We start from the raw sequence: 20,102 nt of genomic DNA on the forward strand, positions 1-20,102 counted from the left end.
TGCTGACAGTAAGTGAACAGGAATGCAGGCAGCAGCTCTTTGGTGGGATAAAGCTGTTTTGCACCAACTCAGGGACTGGACAAAATTTTTGCAATCTGTCTCCCTCTTCCTAATATTGGCTCACATCAAGCTGAGAAACATAAAATGCAAAATTCATGCATTTTCAAATGATGGGCTCCAAGTATGACAGCACTCCATACATTCATTGAACTGACAAACTCATGCAGAAACAGTTGTCTATTATTTTAAAATAACCAAACAGAAGTGAGTTTTGAGCTTTTTTTTCAGTATAAAAATACTTTTGTTCAATTTCTAAATTTCAAACCTTTTAAGTTAATCACGGTACTTCAGAACAACACTATCTCCTGCCATCAAAGGGATTTGCTGTTGACCTTTCTCCTACTTAACATCTTTACTGATGAAAAAGTGAAAAACTCCCTCTGTGTTGTGTGAGGAAGTCAGTGGAGCAAGAAGGATCCTCTGCAATAGCTTTAAGGATTATAATTTCCAAGTGGCATTGAAAAATGTGCTTTTGATATATATATATATATATATATATGCGCATATGTATATATTTAATGGAAATAAAACAACAGCTTGCTCTTTCTCACAGAAAATTAAACGAGAGAATTCCTGTGGGATTTTCAGAGGGATCAGGTTCAGGAATACAGTAACTCATATTTCACCCATGCACTTCTTGCCTGCTGATCAGTATTCATAGAGGGGGTTTCTTGTTGGGGTTTTTTGCTGATATTAGCATCTTTCAGTTGAATAGATTTCATGTCCCTGATTTTACACCCTATTTACTTGACTTTCTTCTACACTGCAAATATTTGTGTTTCTGCATTAAACTGTGAACCTAGTTCTCAAAAACTTACATCAGAGTGAGATTACATTAAGGGAATCAAAGACTGAAAACTTCTACAGCCAGAATTTATCACAGCAAAAGTAACTAGCACAGATCATTTTTAAAAAGTGAAAAGAAAAGATAAATTAATTGCTGTTTTACTTTCCCTGCTGGTTTTCCTCTCACAGATCCGTTCGTCTATCAGTGCATTGCTGTTTCCCAAACGGCCATTCAGCTGGATAAGACATTTCCTGATTGCAGCAGTAATTCTTGCTTTTAATAACCTGCTTGTAATTTTTGTCCCGACTATTAAAGACATCTTCGGATTTATTGGTAGGTTTCTTAAATACTTTTTGTTTACTCTTTTAATCTTTTCCACAACATATTTACATTCATAGACTGAATGACAGTCTCAATTTGGATCTTACAGTAGAGTAATATAAACACAGATTAAAGTTAAAAATGGAAATAAGAATTCCTAAACAGCTGACAGACAAAGTTAGCGCTACCTAACTTCAGTGTTTCTTTGCATGAGACACAAGGAATCCAATAATCCCAGTATATAAACAGGTAAGGAATTCCCATTCCCAGAAAGAACATTTAGTGCATGTGGAAGAGAGGGAAATCACCTCTGGTTTTCAAGTGTCTATAGCTAGAACAAAATGTATTGACTTCCAAACTGTGATGTTAGAAAAAACAGAAAAGTGACACATTTCTTTTGACATTCACAGTTCTCTCCCTACCTCTTTCTTTTGGTCGGTTTTGGCCTGTGACTAAAGAGGTCCATGAAAGAGCTCCATGCTCTGAGCTGCTTGAGGACACAGATGCCCTTGAGAAAGACACCTCCATGGGTTTCTTCCTTTTTTCCATATTTCGTACTCCATGGAGGCAGCCAGTTAACTCCTCCCTGCCTTTTACACCTGGGCCACTACTCTGGGCCCTGCCAAGAGGAGAGGTGTAGGGACTTCCAGGGCACAGGTCATTCACCCTCTTTTCAACACCTGCTTCCCAGGGTCATCACGCCTTGGGAGTGCCTGCTTCTCCTCTCTTCACCAGCTCACCTGCAGACTTGTGTATCGCAGGCAGCCACATTGGTTTGAAACAATCTCTCAGTAACAAGTGCCTCTTTAGGCCTCAAGCACTCCAAATAAGTGTTTGGATATCTACAGCTCTGCACAAATGCTATCTACAGGCAGATCCCTTTGGGCTTGGAAAAGCAGCTGCCACCCCACAAGCTCTCTTTTGCAGATGCACCACATTGCTTTTGTGTCAAACAGCATGACCCTCAGCTCTCCTTTCTCTTCCAGGTGCCTCTTCTGCTACAATGCTGATTTTCATCCTCCCTTCTGCCTTCTACCTGCGGCTCGTTGAGAAGGAGCCTCTGAGGTCTCCCCAGAAGATTGGGGTAAGGGAGCAGGTAGCAATTGCAAAAGGAAAGGTGGGAGGGTGTGTGCCGTCCACTGGTCAGAAGTACTCAGACCTTCGACTTGCAGCATCTGGCTGTTGCTCATAAATGGTAGTGTCTCACTCAAAATACAGATTGGGCAGTGAGATTAACCTTAGATTGGAGAGCCAGACTTCACAAGCCAAAGCCTTTAGCACCCTACTGGTACTGCTACACAATAGTAAATAGGTTAAAGTGTGTAATAAATCACTAGAAAAAATTTATTTAATCCAATCTAAGTTCTAGTTAACATCTGCACTTGCACAGATAGCACTAAGAGAGTCTATAAAGAGCTGTTGGTTCATGCTAGAATGCCAGCTCTGGATTAAGAAGAAGATTTGAGGTCAAGGTTAAGAAGGTATTTGTACTCCAGGGATAATTAAGTAATAGTGAGTTCCCCAATGAGATAGTTCCATACTCCAACAGGAGACATATATGAAGGTCTATCATTCATACACAGCATGTGTTTGTCTATCATGCTGGACTGCCATAGTAGTCCCTTTCATCCTGAACATCAATAGTGATCTGCACATTTAACAATATCACCAAGGAGATGTCCTTTGAAAATTTCATCAGAAAAGTTATTGATTAAATATATATGCAGGCACATAATGTAAACAGATATACATATATACATTTATATATATGTTCACAAAAAATGTGGAAGTTCAACCAGTACATACTGCAAGTATAAAAGAAAAAAATGCTATTATAAAATTATTTCTGATTATGACTTTGGAGCTGTTATTATAGTGCAACTGTGAATATTTGTTCATGTCTCTGTTGCTGTGTGTTAGGCACATCTAGAATTTCACACCCTGTGCTGAAATCACCTACAATATTCATCTTGGTGTTGCGAGGCAGAATATTGTAAAGTGTGGACAGACTGCAGTAAACTGAAGCCCCAGTTAAGCAAAGGGTGACTATAAGCATCTGCATCACTTGAATATATACAGAATTGCCTTCAGAGAAGAGAGATGGGCCTACCTTTTTGTCTAATAAGGATGAAAAGGATTAACTCTCAAGCTCTTCTTAATATCAGAGAGAATGATCATTCACAGTTTTTAAAGAAAGGAGCTGTTCCTCTGTTAAGGTTTGTACTATTGTTCACAGTAACAAAGTGGGGGTTTTTCAGACCTAGTCTTGTAAAGCCTGGCTCTCTTGGACTGAAATTCACACAGGATTAACTATGATTCACATAGGCCTCCTCGTGTGACATTACTTGGGCTTTAGTCACAGAGAAATACCCAAACTCAGGCCCTGGGATTTACATAAATGCGGTTCAGTGGGACAGTCTGTGAACTACAGTCTGCTCAGTTACTTGCTTTCTTAATAAAATTTCATTTTCCAATTGCAGGCTCTAATTTTTCTCATAATTGGCATAATCTTCATGTTTGTGAGTATGACTCTTATTGTAATGGACTGGATTTACAATTCTCCAAGTTCCAGACATCACTAACCTGTGGAGACTACCTAGTGCTTTTTATACCCTAAATATTTGTATTGTGTTCTCCAAAGGACACTTGAACGGGACCGATTCCTAGCTAGTAACTGCAGTATTTTGAAGACAGTTTCTGGTAAGGTCACTAGAACCCAATGGAGTCTACGTCATCCTTTTCACTAAGGATTGTTATTTATGCATTAGGAACCTCAGCTTAGCATTTCTGGCCAGCTTAAATGAAATATGTGGTGCGGATGCTTTCTGTTTTCAAAACCAAACTAACTGTGTATAGAGTCCTCAAAAATAGCTTGGTGTCACCCTTTTCAACTTCTCCCATCGTGCTAATAACCACAGTTCCTGAAGTCCTGGAAAGGCAATGGCCAGAAAACCAGCTAGTGCCTTGTTTTCTATCAGAAGCTTGTGGAAGTGGCTGCCCAGCTCTAAAATAAAGGGTACTATTTCTGTAGGGGATCTGAAAGGTGATTGCTCCCTACCAGTCTGTCTGTCAGAAAGGTGATGGCTTTGACAAGCCAGTGGACAAAGCTGAGTGTCAGATTTGTTGCCCAAATTCATCACCCTTGGCAGGTGACTGCTGTCATACAGAATAAAGCTCTCTGGAACAGACTCTGTGCTGGGACATGTGCTTGAAGAACAGTTGAGCATTCGCATTTTATCATTAAAGATGCCTGTGCTGGAGATATCAGGCATTTCTACTGTGGGGTACTTTTTTTGTTTTGTTTTCCTTACTTTTTTAATTCATGTGTGAGCTTGCATCACTGAACAAGTTGTATCCTCCATAGAAACTTGTCTTCCATTCTCATGGGAAATTAAGGAGACCATAAGGTGTGGCAAAGCACCCTATCCAGTATTGTTCAGTACTTGTGTATTTGATAAATGTTCAGTGCAGGAAACTGTAATTTGCTATATATAAAAATATAAGTATTTATGTACATAATTTTTTGTTTTCCTCTAGTTATAAAAATGTTACCCTGTGGTAAATGGTTTCTGAATTTTTTTTTATGTGTCACTCTGTTTTCATAGCCACACACTTAATATTGTTTTGAAGAAAAGATATTGGATTGGTAGTTTTGTAATAGGTTCATTTCTATTCAGCAGTCTTTGAAATATACCTGTAGCAAGCCCTAATTGTTACATATGTAAAAACACATTCCGATGTTTACTACTTATTTTACAATAAATTGCAAGACGTTTTCCTCTTGAGAATTTTTAATAGGTGCCTCAAAGATCTGTATTACCATTGTATATCAAAATCTGGTATCATTTGCTTGACTGCAGTACCTTAGCTTGTCTATCCATGTGCTAGCATTCAACAACATATATCATTAAGGTATGCAAAAGATAAGACATTACTGACTATCTGAAATGTATCATGCTATGCAGCTGTGCAAGAGAGAGAGGAAAAAAATGGTTAAGTTCTGTGTTATATGGATGCTGAATTAACGCTTGGTAACCTCCATATTGTGATTTTGTCTATGCTATGGAGTACACACTACATATGCTCTCTGTACACCCCAGGGAAAAATAGTCAGAGAAGTCACATTAACTCCATAGCAGAGGGAATGAGTGGGAAGGTGTGACTGCTGATTTTAAGACACTAACACAAATCCAGACCCATGTAATTGGAGTATTCATTTTCCAACTTAGAAATCTGTTGAGTACACACCTGTGAACTCAGAAGCCCTTAAAGCACACAGAAGTTGACTCTGCTCACTCCTCAGCTTTGCACAAAATTCTGCATGTGTGTGTGCATGTGTATAAATGTGTGTCTACTTACAGGTTAACTGGAACAGCGTATCAAATATATATTCCATGCCAACTGCTATATTTCAGAGTGGTATTTTATGCTCACTTGAGTACTGTATTCTTAATATACGGGGCACACTTCCTTGTGACTGCTAAGTCTGGTTTGCATTTTGTAAAGAAAAAGTTGTTGATAATCTTTTGCTTTATCTTAAGCAGACTAGTGCAAATAATGCTGCATTATTACTGAAGAGACCTTTAATGTGGACTAGAGTTAATATTTACATACCCACACACCTCTCTTCCTTTTGCCATTACTGGGAGTTATATGTTTGGAAGAACTGAACTGTAACTGCATCTTTGTTTCAGAGCGAAAACGCATATAGCGACTGCAGCTGCATGTAGAGTCTTAGAAATTTATGTAGCCTACCTAAAATATAGGTGACTTCAAGCAAAGTAACAGAAAAACTATGGAACAATGACACAAGTCACTGCCTTTTCATGGCACAAAAATATTGGTGTCCAAAATAGAGGTGGAGAGTCTGTAAAATGTCAGTTTTTCAAGTTAAAATATGTTGGTCACAGCAATACACAGCTGTTGCACACACTTGGAGTAAGGGTAGTATTGTACACTCACTAGCACTACTGGGAATGGTGAATTTTGGAGTTTCTTGTTCATTTTGTAATGTTGACAATAGACCTTGTGAGTATTTTTATTACTAAACCACCCATTGATGTACAATAAATGAATTTTTCAAAGACTGCAGCACCTTTTTTCTTCTGTTTTAGGCCAGCAGGAGAAGGAATTTTTTGAAAATCAAGCAGAGTCAAACTAGTATTCTTAACATGAGCATCACTAGAAGTGCATTCCCTTTTAAGAGAGAAATTGATGCCTACATGTATCTGCAGATGAGCCAGATAGCAGACAGTGGGATTAGCTGGGATACACAGTATAGCAGCTAAGTATAGTCACTATTAGAGGCGCACACCAGATGGTACCGCTCTGTATAAATACTTCCTATCGTTGCAGCTGTACATTTTCCTGGTGTTACATATTTGTCTGGTGTATAATTGTAGCCCAAAATATACTGGTCTATGCACTGCTCCAGCCCCAATGAACTCATGTAAGAGCCATGCTGGCAGAAACAGCTGGCCAGCGTTTGCAACCTGCCCACTAATGAGGGAGGCACTGCAGACCCAGACGCTTGTTCCACACCTGCAACAGGAACATCCTCCCTGATTTTCCCTTTCTCTTGAGGTTAGGTGCCTTTAATTCCCTGCAGCATCTCCTTTGCTCTGTCTTGATGATGTAAACTTGAGCTGCAAACTTCTTGTGGCAGGAGGTTGCTTTAATTAAACAACTGAAATTGTGGCAAGTGAATGAGGAGAGTTAAAGAAAAGAAGTCATGTCTTCAAGGACAAAAAAGAAAGCAATGAAAATGGATTACAAATTGTAGTGGTCATATAGGCATGTCATTAAACTGACATGACAAGAATGCCAGAAGTGATATAGAAAAAAACAGAAGTAATCAATAAATATTTCAGCTCTGGATTTAGAAAGAGGCAAACCAAGGAATGCTCATTAGAGGGCAAAGTCCTCAAAGATGATGTTAAACAACATCTATCTGAAAGAAGGGCAGCAGGCCTAGATAAGGCACAAAGCAGCTGGCTCTGGTGTTAATTTTCAGTAAACCTTGGCATGCTTGGTTAGTTCTCAATGGCTGACATAATAGTAATTAGAGCTAGTCAGCAGTTACTTACTGAGAGGTCTAGTTGGTGCTATAGGTGGAAAATTCCATTCCTTTGACTTTAAATTTCAGTTGAAGTTTCCCTTAAAATGAACTATTGCAAATAATTTCTGGTAGAGTCCAGGGAAACACAAGTGGAAACCTGCCTGGTTTCCCATTAACCCACCCGGCAAGATGCTGAGGGCTCCTGGGGGTTACAGCTCCTGGCCTCTACCTCCCCTGACAGCTGAGTGCCCCCAGGCTGGGGACCTGCCACAGGCCCAGCCTGCTGACATCCAGCCCTGCTGATACCCAGCCGGGGTGCTTTGGCTGAGGGTCCTGGGTGAGCTTAGGGTAGCAGGGTTTTCTCCCATGGAGCTTGGCCCCAGTGTTGCGGTGACAAGCCTGTTAACATTTCCATGGCATATTGTGCTGCCCAGTAGCATCCTGAAAAAAAAGAAAAAACATTAAAAAAAACCAACAACCAAACAACAACAACAAAAACACTTGGAAAATGTTTTAAGTTAATTAAATCACTGCAAACACTTAAAAGCTTTTGCTGAACCTGGATGACAAAGACTGTTTTCATAAAGGCATGGGAGATATGAAACTGGAAGGGATCTCAGGTAAACTGCTATTCCACACCTGGGTTAGACAACAGGCTTAAGTTAGTGGTTGCAGGCAACAACATTGGCTCCAGCTGCTCATTTCAGGCATTTAGTAAACTACATAGAAAAAATAATTTGCTGTGCTAACTGGTTGCACAACCACAAATGCCTATGAAAAGCTGCAGTTGCCAGCTACACAGGAGACACTGCTGACATCCCAGTACCCTCTGGATAAGTCACTCTGCTCACTTGGGGAGCCAAGTTCTAAACCCAATGCATTGCAATGATAAACAGCCTTGGAAATCAATACACTGTCCTAATTTTGCTAGATGAAATGAGATGGAACCTTGTTCTGTTACCAACAATAAAAAAGAAGGTGTTTATCTCCCAGCAGAGGAAAAACTAAATATAAAAGGACGCTCATTTGGTCATAGCTCTCCAGGACACTTTGAAGTGGATGTTTCAAGCTCCACATGCTCAGATGGAAAGTGTTCACAGCATCCATTCATGCAGCACGTGCCTCTCCTGGCACGTTTATCTTAAGGCCTGGGAAAGTTAACCTGTCACAAGTAACAGATTGTCTACACATAATTTATTAACAAGCTGTTTATTCCCAAAAGGAGTATCTCCTCTCTGGGGAAAGCCTATTGATGGCAAGAAGCAATGGCCGCAGGCCATCAGCATCAGCCTCCTTTTCCCTTTCTGGTCAATGTGAAATTTCTGCTTCTTCCACCACAGAGCGTCTGACCCTTTCTACCCTTTCTTTCTGAGATGGCTGGGTTTGGCTTTCACACAAACAGCTCAAGCAATTGACCCAGTTTCCAGATTGCCTTGATCAAACTAGCCCAACAAACAGCTTCATGGGCATGAGTTAATACAAGTCCTCACACTCAGATTGACAATTCTCCTTCACCTTTCACTTGGTCATCCTGAGCAAACCGAGAGGGCTTAGCAAAAAACATTTCTGAACTTCCCCAGGAAAAAGCAGCTGCTGAGGCAGACACCTTTTCACATACCCAACATTATTCACTGTTTCCTACAGATATCTTGATGCTCCCCCTTTGGCTTGCAACAACACTTCCCCACCATTCAGAGGCACCTCAGTCTAATATATCGTTAGTGGACAGAAATAGGTTCCCAACTTACGTCCTCAAAGCCCTGCTGCAGGGGTTAGAAGCCACCTGTTTCCCTCCTTCAGCTACAGAGTGATATAAGTTACACATATCTGGAATCTGCAATGAACTGATAGTAATCTTCCATTGGGCCTGAGCTATCTTAATATACCTCTTTTCTCGTAATAATGCTTTTGGACTCTATAGTTCATTTTATAAACTTTCTGCAAAATGCAATTCAGACCTTTTTTTAACCCAGCCTCAAAAAAACCCAAACATTTGAACTACCCCTGCTTTTACACCTCTGAATAACTGGACAGATACAGGCTCAGTAGAAAATTATATTCCTCATTATTTTCTCTAGGAAATCTTATGTTAAACCATGGGCTGTCAAAGGGAATGGGGTCCCTTATATTGCTCATTAAGAGTCTGCGAGACACTAAGCACTGCTACTAACGTCACCCACAGGGAGCTGTGCAAGCATCCACACAACGTGCAGCTAAAGCAACAGTAGGCCATTAAAGCAACTATGCTCCTGGAAGATATTGGGAAATAAAATCCAAGATTACTCAGAAAGCAGGTTTCCCTGAAATTGTTTCCCAGTGCCTGAGTTCTTATACTACTACTGTGTGGAATACTTCAAATTGCATTCAGTCTAAGAGCATTAATGGTGGGGTGAGTCAGGCAAGCTAGTCAGGGACAACTCATTTTCTTATATATGCTCATACACACTGCCAGAGCCATGAACAGACATTTTTGGTTAAATGGGAGTATCTTACCTGACTTCCATGAGGGACAGGTTACTTATTCAGTACAGGGGAAGTTTTGCTAAAACACTGACATGGATTAAAGTGCCAAGGTCTTTACCCAGCATCTTCCAGATTCAGTGCCAAGCCAGAGGAAGGCCTCACAGTTGTGTGCATGTGTGAAAAAGTTTTTTACAATAGTTAACACAGCCTGATAGAATATTTTGATTGGTTGTCATGGTAAATACCAGGAAGCAAACTACTAGAATAGAAAACTCTCTTACAGTCAAACCAGAATGTTTCCATGACTAAGAAGGTATTTTGGTTTCACTTTAAGTTTTTCTATTAACGTTATGCCTCACAATCAGTGAATAACATGAACTAAGCAGTGTATGGTTACTAGCAATAAAATGCGAATCCTAGGAGAAGAGTAGCTGCAGAGTATGCTGAGCATTGCCTTCTGGCACCATGGAGCCAGGCACAGCATTTTCTCTTCTTTAATCAGCAACAAGTGATGCAGGCAGCATTTTTGCCCTGTTGGACACAAAAAACATTGAGTTGCACAAGAAATAGTTTGAAACCAGTAGCAGGTCACCCCACATGCCCAAGCCCACCCTGCCTGTCACAGAGGAATGTGCCGCATGCCCCAGCCTCAGCTACAGCTGCCAGGAGTCCAGATTCCCCTCACAAAAGCTAGAAATGGCTTTTCTGCAAACCTGCTTGGGAAGAAAAACACCAAAGGACAGTGAATGGAGAAAACTTCAGTTTTTAAGCATTATTACTGACTGAGTGGGGAGGAGCAGGGAGACAGCCACTTCTAGCCTCTCTAATACAGCATTCAGCAAGTATGAAGATGACTTGTGGTCTATGTGCTTCCAGTTTCCACATGCTGAGATTTCATTCGAGCACTAGAAACTTCATCTTCTTTGATTCTTATATTCTGGCTATCTTCATATTTGCTAGTGTCCACATTGGAGGACTACGCTGGTTACTACAGTTGTCTAAACATTATATTTTAGCATCTATTGTAAAAATCACCAGGGATTAAGAAAAACCACATTAGTTATATATGTCTCCTGAAGGAAAAATGAAGTAAAACTTTTTTTATTTGCTGTGGTAAATTTACGAGTACATTCACATTGGTATATAGCCATGTTGAAGGCAGTGAACAGAAGACACAATCATTCACCACAATGACAGGTTCCACCATCTGACCCTCACTTCAGAGGGGACTTATGAAAACCTCTTTCTCTTTCAGCTGGAGTGTAGAAGGTGAGGAACTAGGAAAATACTAACTTTTCTCCAACATCTGCTTAAGTATCACCTGTGTGCTCTCTGCTGTCCTCATCCCTGAACACAAAAATACTTTGCTGATAACATTCTCGTGCAAGGAGGTGGCCTGGAGACCACCAATGTGGAAACAAATTCACCAGAATGATCACCACCGCTTTGGGGAGACATGCAGTCTGTGAAGGATAATACACAAATACACATTGCTATAGCAACACTCACACTAATATATGTTTGCACAAAGGTCCAAGCCCTGAGGGACTCATTTGAGTCTTCATGAAAAGTTGCAGCTTACCAATGAGAAAGCGGGCGCAATCCCATGAGATGGAGATGGCCAACGCACCATATATTGCGTGAATTACTGGTCATTTGGGGCTGAAACCAGTGATGGGAAATAGTTTGTGAGAAATCTAGGATCTGACTAAAACCATTCAGAACTAACTAAATAAAAAACATTTTCATAAAAATCCAAGTCTTCCTATGACAGTGTACAGGAATTAGTAAATATAGAGTTAGCTGCTTGTCCTGAAGTTATGCAGACCATACACTGTACTTACGGCTGGCATGAAGTTACTCCAGCAAAAGCAAGTAGAAACATTCACATACACCTAAAGACAACTGGCAACCAAATCACAAGAAGGAATGTAATAAGCATGTTGCTGAAATAATCTCCCTTGTTTTAAGCATCCCTATATATTAGCATTTAATAGAAGAAAATCATGCAAGCACTAATAGAGGTTAACTCTAAGCATGTGCTTTATTCCATCACGTCTGTCACTCCCATATAAAATATCAGCTACAGCATAATCCTTTGGGCTTTTTTTGGGAGTGTCACTGTTCTCTGATATGCATTGAAAACAAGAACACAAAATGTGATGTGTCAAGCACTTGATATATGGAACAAAACGTGCAATGTTTATAACTTTTTAGTTAAAATAGTCTTATATTTATCCTGCATATAGAGACTGAAGTTGAACATCAATCATTTGATTTGGATTCAGTTTCCACTGATCTACTGATAATATTAATGTGCCCTTTGAATGCATTCCGCTTAGTTACATCCAAAGTTCAAATAGATTTTAACCTCAGTGGGGTAATAAAATCCCAAGAAATTTTGTTCCATCTTCAGAAAACATGTTTGGCAGCTATCCTCTGTCACATCTGTCCATGGTTACATCCTTATCAAAGGATGGGCAGAAAGAAGGCAGGGACGTAACTTGACAGCAGAAAGCTCATGAATGCAGTCCTGAAGTTAATGCAATATAAGGAATTGCAATTTGTATTTTCTTTTTCAGTGTCTCTCATTGCACTGATGAGCTTTAGCCTAGAACAATGTCATTTTTAAGACAACCAGCCTATGAGGCTGGCTATTTTAAACACTGTTGGACAAAGGTACATATCATAGAGGTCACAGGGCTGGAGGAAGCTGTAGCCACGTGCATAGTGTATTGTTGACACAAGACAGGATGTCTTTGTTTATTAGGCACCGATTAGATCCTTTTTTGTGTTAAATACCCTTTTCTAATTGGCTCACCAACATGCCTTCATGTGAACTGTTAGCCCCAGCAACAGCCTTTAGCCGAAGGAATCAGAAACAGCCAGGAACTTGCCCCAACCAGTGCCTGTGGACAATCCCACTGGCACTTCTGCCTGGAGAAAGCATCCAGCCACATACCTCTGAGAAGAGTTTTCAACATTAGCAAAGAAAATAAAAACTGCTAATGGTCAGACATTAAATCTTTTCATGAGAGGGGAGAGAAGTGACCCTAGCCACAGTAAGCACTGCTGCTCACTGGCTGTCAGGATCACCCACCCCAGTGTTGCACCCAGCAGTGTCCAGACGTCCTTTCCAGAACTTGCTGAAGTGGCTTGCACCCAGTGGGCTGAGCATGCTCTGAAACTGTGGACAAGCATTCATGTGTCCCTTCCAGTGGCTTTGCTGTGGGGACTGCATTCTCAACAAAGGGCAGTAACAAATTGCAGAGAGCAAGTGATATTTTGAATGTCAAAGCCCTTTCATCAGTGGATGCGTGCCTGTCCATCGTTGTACACAGGGTCACTGAAGGCAGCCGCTCAATAACCTTTAACTTTCAGATTAGGAGTAAAGTCAATGCTGAAACAAATTGACTGGTAGCTGTTCTCCAAGCTAATCTGTCTATTGTAACCAATACAACTGCTTCTGCTTGCATTTGATTCTCTGTATGAGGAAAGAAAATATTCTTTTGATGTCTCTGGCAAGGTCAAAGAGCTCTGCCCTCAGTAACACACAATGTGCACATGAGAAATGGGTATTTTGGAATAATCTCCACATTACTGTTTCCTGATTGCTCATGCCTGTGTAACAAGTTGTTGAGTTCCTGCAGAGCACGACATACTATTGCTCGAATCTACCACAAACAAGCTGAGGAGGAATTTCTGCCATACCCACTCCTGTCCCTTAAAGCATCACCTTCAAACTGATTAATAAAAGGCTGGTATGGTGACAGATCACATAGTCACTGCTGCTCCTTGCCACCTTGCATAGAGCAGTGGGTGCTGTCTGTCCAACCCTTTGACTCATGTTTTGAGGAAGATGCCATGAGCTGCTGCATCCAGGATAATTTCACATAGTTCCTGAGACATCAGGCAGTCAGCACGGGTGGGGTGACAGAAAAAAAGTTGACTTTAGAATGACAAATGCTTGTTAGAAGGAAAGAATAAAGAGGTTTCCCCAACTATAACTGAGGAAATGCCAGGCCAGTCCCTAGGCTAATATTGAACTGGGAGGGAGCAGGTGCATCTGTCTTGACTCTATAGGGAGAAGACAGGTTTTGTCTGACTGTTTTCAAGAAAGAAAAAAAAATAAAACAAAATCAACCAACCTTTAGGAGGGATTTATAGACAGAATAAAAACCCACAGATGCGATGGTCTGTAAGTTCAAAATTTCTACCATTACAGTTCTAATTACTGCTGCCATGAGTAACAAGAAATGTAACAGAGCATGAAGCAATTCCATTCAAACACTAAAATCCTGTCTTTGCCTTCACTGGGAAAATAGCAGCACTAAACTGGTTGTGGGGAAGAAAGCATTGCAAATGGCATTGAATTGCTAAGGAACCAAGCCTAAGCTCATCACCATAACCATAATAGTGGGAGAAATTATTCAAAACCAAAGTAGGATCATCTCATTGGTCCCACAGCAGAGAGGATCCACTCAGGCACCACTGAGACCTTCCATGAGCTGCATCCTAAAGAAAGTTTGGAGGGGATCCTAATAGTCATGAGATGGGGCAGTAGAAGAAGGGATGCCTGAGCAGTTCATCCCCTGAATGCTTACCCAGGGCTGCAGCCCATGCTGCTGGGGCTCATAGTGATACCAGTGCCTGAAAAAGTGAAGCCACCCAAGGTGCAGTCACTCTGTGGCGCAGAGTGGCTCTGTGATCAGGCTCACCTTCAACAGCACCATCGGTTCAGTCTGCTCTCTATTACCAGGCAGTAAATTACCTCCTTCACAAGTAACACCTCTCAAGACAGATATACCAAAGCTGGCTCTAGCCAGGGCAACATGGCTATGTAGTCAATAGCCACAGAAAATGCATCTGAGCAATACCATACAGTTCACATCCACATGGACATATTTGCTTCCACCTCCAGGAGAGATAGCCATGCCCATGTTGCCTCCAGACCACACTCTCCAAACTGTCCCTGCCTATCTTGGTCTGCAGGAGAGTGAATTAGCATCAGGAAAAAGCATACCAAGGAGCATGTGAACAATTAAGGGCCACTGTCCAAGTCTATACTGTGGCCTCAATATTTTTACAACAGCCAAAATCAGGTTCATTTGGGTGAGGCACGGCTCCACTCCCACTAAGCCATCTGAAAGCAGTGTGTGCACAGCCCCAGAGCACAGCACCAGAAGGTGGGAACCCTGAGCTGGCTCTGTACCCCCACACCCAGCTGTCTCCTGCTCCCTGTTACAGGAGCTCAGGACCAATGTCCCTGATCCAGCCTGAGTCAGCTTCATGTGAGAGCACATGTGAGCTGGGAAGCCCTCCCCAAACAAGTGTGCCTGGCAGCATGATGTAGAAATTCAAGCTGGTTTAACATGGAGCCATCTTGGGAGGCTGTAGAACCTATATTATGCAGGTCTTTCAGCCCCACGTCTCCTTGGATTACAGAAGGCTGACAGGATATAACAGTAATAAGGAAACAAGAAAAAGCTTAGCATACAGACAGTCATCCAGGAAAGGACTCACAATAGCACAAATAAAACTTCAACTTTCACTTTCAGCTTCCATTACAGGACTTTTGTTTGGAAGTTTCTTTGTCCTTCACATGCACATTACATTATGTAGGACCTGCTCTTGAAGCTTTTATGTAGTCACTTATTTTGAGTATCTGCTCCTGCAGGAAGCTGTGGTGTACATGTACCTGCAGGACTAAGGTCTAACTGACCATTTCCATCTCCTTGTTTGCATAATATTGATCATCTCTTTGTGCTTTTGCCTTGTTTCCCTGGCAAAATCTTTCATAGCCAAAGGAAATGAAACAACACTTCCCTCTACTGGAAGACTCAGGAATTCTGGAAATTAATATGAAGTGTTAAATTTTTCTGAGCTACTTTTGCTGGGTCGAGAAGATAGACCACAGTAGCAGGGGACAAAGAAGACAGAGAAAAGTTAGAATTTGTTTTCCTGGTTCTTAGTCCTGGATTAAAGCATTGGGGAGCTCCTGTATAACTAACTCACTCTTTTTAGTGAGTTTTAGTCAGTTTGCCATGTTTATTATTTTAATTATCAATGCACCTCTGAAAATCCTCTTGTCACTCAGGCTAAATGCTGATTTTTTAAGTCTCACTGTGTATGTAACTTTCTGAATCTGTTGCATGGTTATTAGGTAGATTTTCTCAAGCTGCAATTACATGGCTTATTCCAGGACTCCAATGAGAGTTTTGGAAAAAAGATCAACCACCACCAATGAACATCTTTGGAACTCCCACTGGGGGTGTGAATCAATGGCTAGCCAGGGGAGGGCTCTGGGGGACATGGAAAATTTCACTAGAGGCTTACAGATCTTGTTGAGAAGGCTTTCCACAGGGCTGGAAAAGGAAATTCCCACTGGAGTCATGGGAGCCCTGAGATTTTCAGATTTCTTTATAAATCAGGATCATGTAAAGCAAGGTCAAGCACCAGCTGTCCCATTCCTGATTTCTAGGCATCATCTACTGGCAGCTCTCCATAAGCTTTTCTATAGATAGAGACATCTCTACTGGTTGTGGAGGCCAACAGGGAAATTTGATACCAGGGGATATTTGTACGAAGTAATTCCCAGATACGTCTGCTCCTAGTTTTGTCTCTGTCAGGTTGACTCACAGTTTCTCATAGGGTTCTGCACAATAATTACGTTCCCTTCCATCCCTTCTGATCATGCTTAACTTACTCCTAAAATCAAAATAGGCACACAAATGTAAGTCTGATCAACAGGCAACATCTACAAATGTATCTTCATATAAAATCCAAAGTGTCCTGGATTGCTCTTTGACTGATTATGTATCATTATCTAACACCTCTTTAATTGATGAGGTAACAGATGAGGTATTTCAGCCACTAGTAAACGTTACCATTTCTGGGCCGAAACACAGAACCACCGACAGCAAAACTCCGGGCAGCAACACAGTCACAAAACAAATTTTGCAATAGAAAACAGAATGAATTCTAGGTAACATCTCCCCGGTCAGATCCTGAGACTGTCTTTGGTATACATGCAGCTTGTACTGAAGGAAAGCTTTTACCGATTCCGTAGTAGCTACTCAGGGACAGCAGCTCTAATCCAATGCTCACATTTTGCCAGGGCCCTGGAATTAACACCTGCTGCTTTGGAAATAGCGCCGTGGCATCCCTTGGGGGCTAAAAGAGGTCAGACTGCCCTCCTCTGCCTCCTAAGATCCACTTGAATCACCAGGTTAGCACGCTGGCTAAAAATAAAAGGAAAAAAAAAAGGTAATAACACAACTTGATTCATGGGTTTGACATGCTCCGCTGAGGATTCTTCCCCCCCCTTTTTTTCGGTTAGTCAGTTCCTTTGTTTCGCAAGGAACTTCGCATACTGTGTTTCTTTCCTGCATCCAGGAACATACTCACCCCAAGTCTGAAAAGGAAGGAAAATGTACTGTTGCTAAAAATGACCATACCGTCACTTCAGGCAGGTCATGAGCTCTTTACGCCAGCAGCTAAGCAGTCATGCTCAGATAGCTCTATTCAATGAAATCCGGTTGCACGTATGAGTAACTACTTATTCAGCCTCGTACAGAATTCAAAATCTGGTCATTTAAAGTCAGAATCAAAAATGAGAAGACCAGAGCACATCACAAGGCCTAAGTCACATTGTAGGAAAGGACTTTGTGTTCTTAATTATTCAGAGCAGTGGGACCTCAAGACTTGGCATCTTGCATCAAGCAGAAAAAGTGTCTTTTTTGTAGGAAAACAGCACACCAACCTCGCAGAAACAACATAGCTGGAAAGAATAGAGCTGGAGAGATTTCCTTTTAGGGCAAATCTCTCAGCCATTCACTGATTTATTAGTAACATTTGTACTGCTGCTGTGCTAAAAGGCTCCGGCTAGCTTGGGCTCCCCTAGGCTAAGCACCACACTGATGACTTTATCTGCAACTAGAGGCTCAAGTGAAGCCTGTAGCCCAAGGGCCAAGGTCACTGACACTTCACCCAGCTGAGAGGTGATCCACTGATCCTTTAAGACAGGAAACGGGAAGAGGAGAGTTTCCCAGGTGAGGGCTGTCCCTACAGGTAGCATGGTCTCTGCTAGTTCAACACCCTTCATTCCAAAATTGGGACTGAATTTGAGAAAAAGTGTGAAAGCTTCTGTCTCTGCAGACTTTCACCTCTGATTCTTCATGAAGTTGTAAATTCAATCACTGCAACACATGGGCATTTTTTTAATTTGGTCACCATTGCCCGCATATTAAACCTGTTGAGTCATGTTCCTCAGATGCTTGGACTGACACATCCCCAGTGTGACCAGAAGAAAACTTGTGCATTCCCTCCATAGTACCACCTATGACTGGCCTGCCTGGTTTGGTCATGTTTTAGCCCACAGAAGGCATAATCTGAGGCAATAAAGTCCTAGAGCTGACTTTCCTTGGCCACTTGGTCCCTCTGACTGGAAATACCTGGCAGAGTATACCATACCATGACTTACAGCAGCTGGGAACTGCTAAAATAAGCCTACAAAGATGCGGGGTCCCAGGACTTCAAGGAGAGGTTGCAGCATCTAGGGGTTAGCAGCATGTGTCAAGGGTGCTGAGCTTCAGCCTTATAGGTGCTCCACGGTGGCACAAAACAGTCATGGAGAGACTAATTCTAGATGGTTTCATTTTGTAGTTCTGCCTCTGGATCACTACAACTGATGACTTTGCTGTAAGAACAGGATTTTGTGGATACATACCCAAAAAACTATGTTTAAAAAAGTGTAGAAGAAAGCAAAGATCAAGTGAATAGCATGTGGTATATTCATAACATCCGTGAAATTATAAATTGAGTGCTTTGAGACTGGTTGCCCTTTATTGCCACCCATTTTTTCTGTTTCCTGGCTCCCAGGGGATAAAAGGTTAGCCACTCCAGAGCAGGCTATTGCTAAAGAGTCTTGAAACAGCACATAATTGCCAAGACAGGCCCTTTAGATTTTACATGACCTTGTGAATTATTAGACTTCACTGCACAAAGGAGCCTAAGAAGAGTCTTTGAAGATAGTACTGCGTGGGTTAGCCATGGCCTCTGTTTGCCAAGTCTCTAATGACAATGCCTCAGGAGGAACCCCTTGCCAAAGAGTCTCCATTTCCTGATGCAGCAATATGGCACAACACTATGAAATCCCATTTTTTATTCCCTTGTCATGAGCACTAGATGCCACATGCAGCAAGGGGACACAGGACCTGCCATGCCCACCCCCATCCAAGGTCTGAAACCCAGAATTCCAGAGCAGTTATCTGGCAGCAAACACAGAAGTCGTGTCATATGCCCTTCTGAAACACACACCCTAGGCAGCCACACAGAACTTTTTATGTGTCATGAAATCAATCAGATAAAGTTTAATAATGACATTTCCCCAATTAATTGAATTAGGAATTCTCCTGCTCTCCATGATTATCCTTTTAGGATTACCTAAGGATAGCCCTCTTAGATTGCTTAGGCCTTGTGTTTCTCCATTGCTTCATTATAAAGTTCATCAGTCCCTGCTAAGACAACTAATTTATCAAAATGTTTGCTGTTCCAGTCCACACTCTGAGCCTTTTTCTGCCACAGGCGAAATTGTGTCAGAATCAGAAGTCTGGAAAAAAACAACGCAGCAAATATTTCAGCCTCTTCTGATCCTTTACAGACTGGTCAAAGGAAAACAATTAGGTGTTGTTTTGGAACACAGGAAGTATTTCATCCTAGGACAAGGAAAGGTTTTCAGACATGATCAAAAGATTTTAGATATGGGCATTTAAAACCTGGATAATCCAGCCACACAAGTGTGAATTATCTAGGAACAGAGATATTCTGCTGGGTCTGTTGCAGTTCACTAATCTTCCTCATCCAGAAATGAATCTACACATTTCTTCCTCTACTTCAAATGTGTTCCCAGAATCTTTTATGTCATCTGTAAACTGTCACTCATTTTCTCTTTAAGTTCTCTTTCCCCTCTTATTCCATCCTAAGCGATATATCTTTAGGCTATGGGCTGCTATCTACCCTCACCTCATGAAAGCACAGACCAGAAGGCTCTCTGTATTCTCATGGGGGAAAAAGTCATGCTCTGAAGATTTCTGGTGCTGGAGTATCTAATGCTGCCATAATCAAGCAGTTCCGAGGATGCCTGCATTTTGGCAGGTAGGTAAAAGGGGCCTTAATGTAGGTGTCCCACAGTACAACAGCAGTATCGGGAGAGCCTGGCCACCTCATGGCCCCAGTGTCCAGATCTTTCTGCAACACCATCACCTGTGAAAATCTAGTCCTTTCCACCATGCTTCTTTGGCTGTACCTCTGCATTTGAAACTGAATGCAACCTACCAAACAGTATTGATTGAAACATTATGTTATCATATTACTTTCAATAGCACTCTACTCCAACCCAAAATAGCATTTGCC

At 41.5% G+C, this 20,102-nt stretch overlaps 1 protein-coding gene across 1 annotated transcript in view; it reads left to right on the forward strand.

The window, feature by feature from the left end:
* SLC38A4 (solute carrier family 38, member 4) overlaps positions 1-4,963 on the forward strand; it is a 21,717-nt gene extending 16,754 nt beyond the window's left edge. The window contains exons 14-16 of the mRNA XM_010180433.1: positions 1,036-1,180; positions 2,155-2,252; positions 3,649-4,963. Of these exons, the coding sequence (XP_010178735.1) occupies positions 1,036-1,180; positions 2,155-2,252; positions 3,649-3,750 (345 nt within the window). The 3' untranslated portion in view covers positions 3,751-4,963. The remainder of the gene's footprint in view (positions 1-1,035; positions 1,181-2,154; positions 2,253-3,648) is intronic.
* The last annotated feature ends 15,139 nt before the right edge of the window (positions 4,964-20,102 follow it).

The sequence above is a fragment of the Mesitornis unicolor genome, unplaced genomic scaffold (genome assembly GCF_000695765.1).
Source record: "Mesitornis unicolor isolate BGI_N332 unplaced genomic scaffold, ASM69576v1 scaffold8163, whole genome shotgun sequence".
Taxonomy (NCBI): Eukaryota; Metazoa; Chordata; class Aves; order Mesitornithiformes; family Mesitornithidae; genus Mesitornis; species Mesitornis unicolor.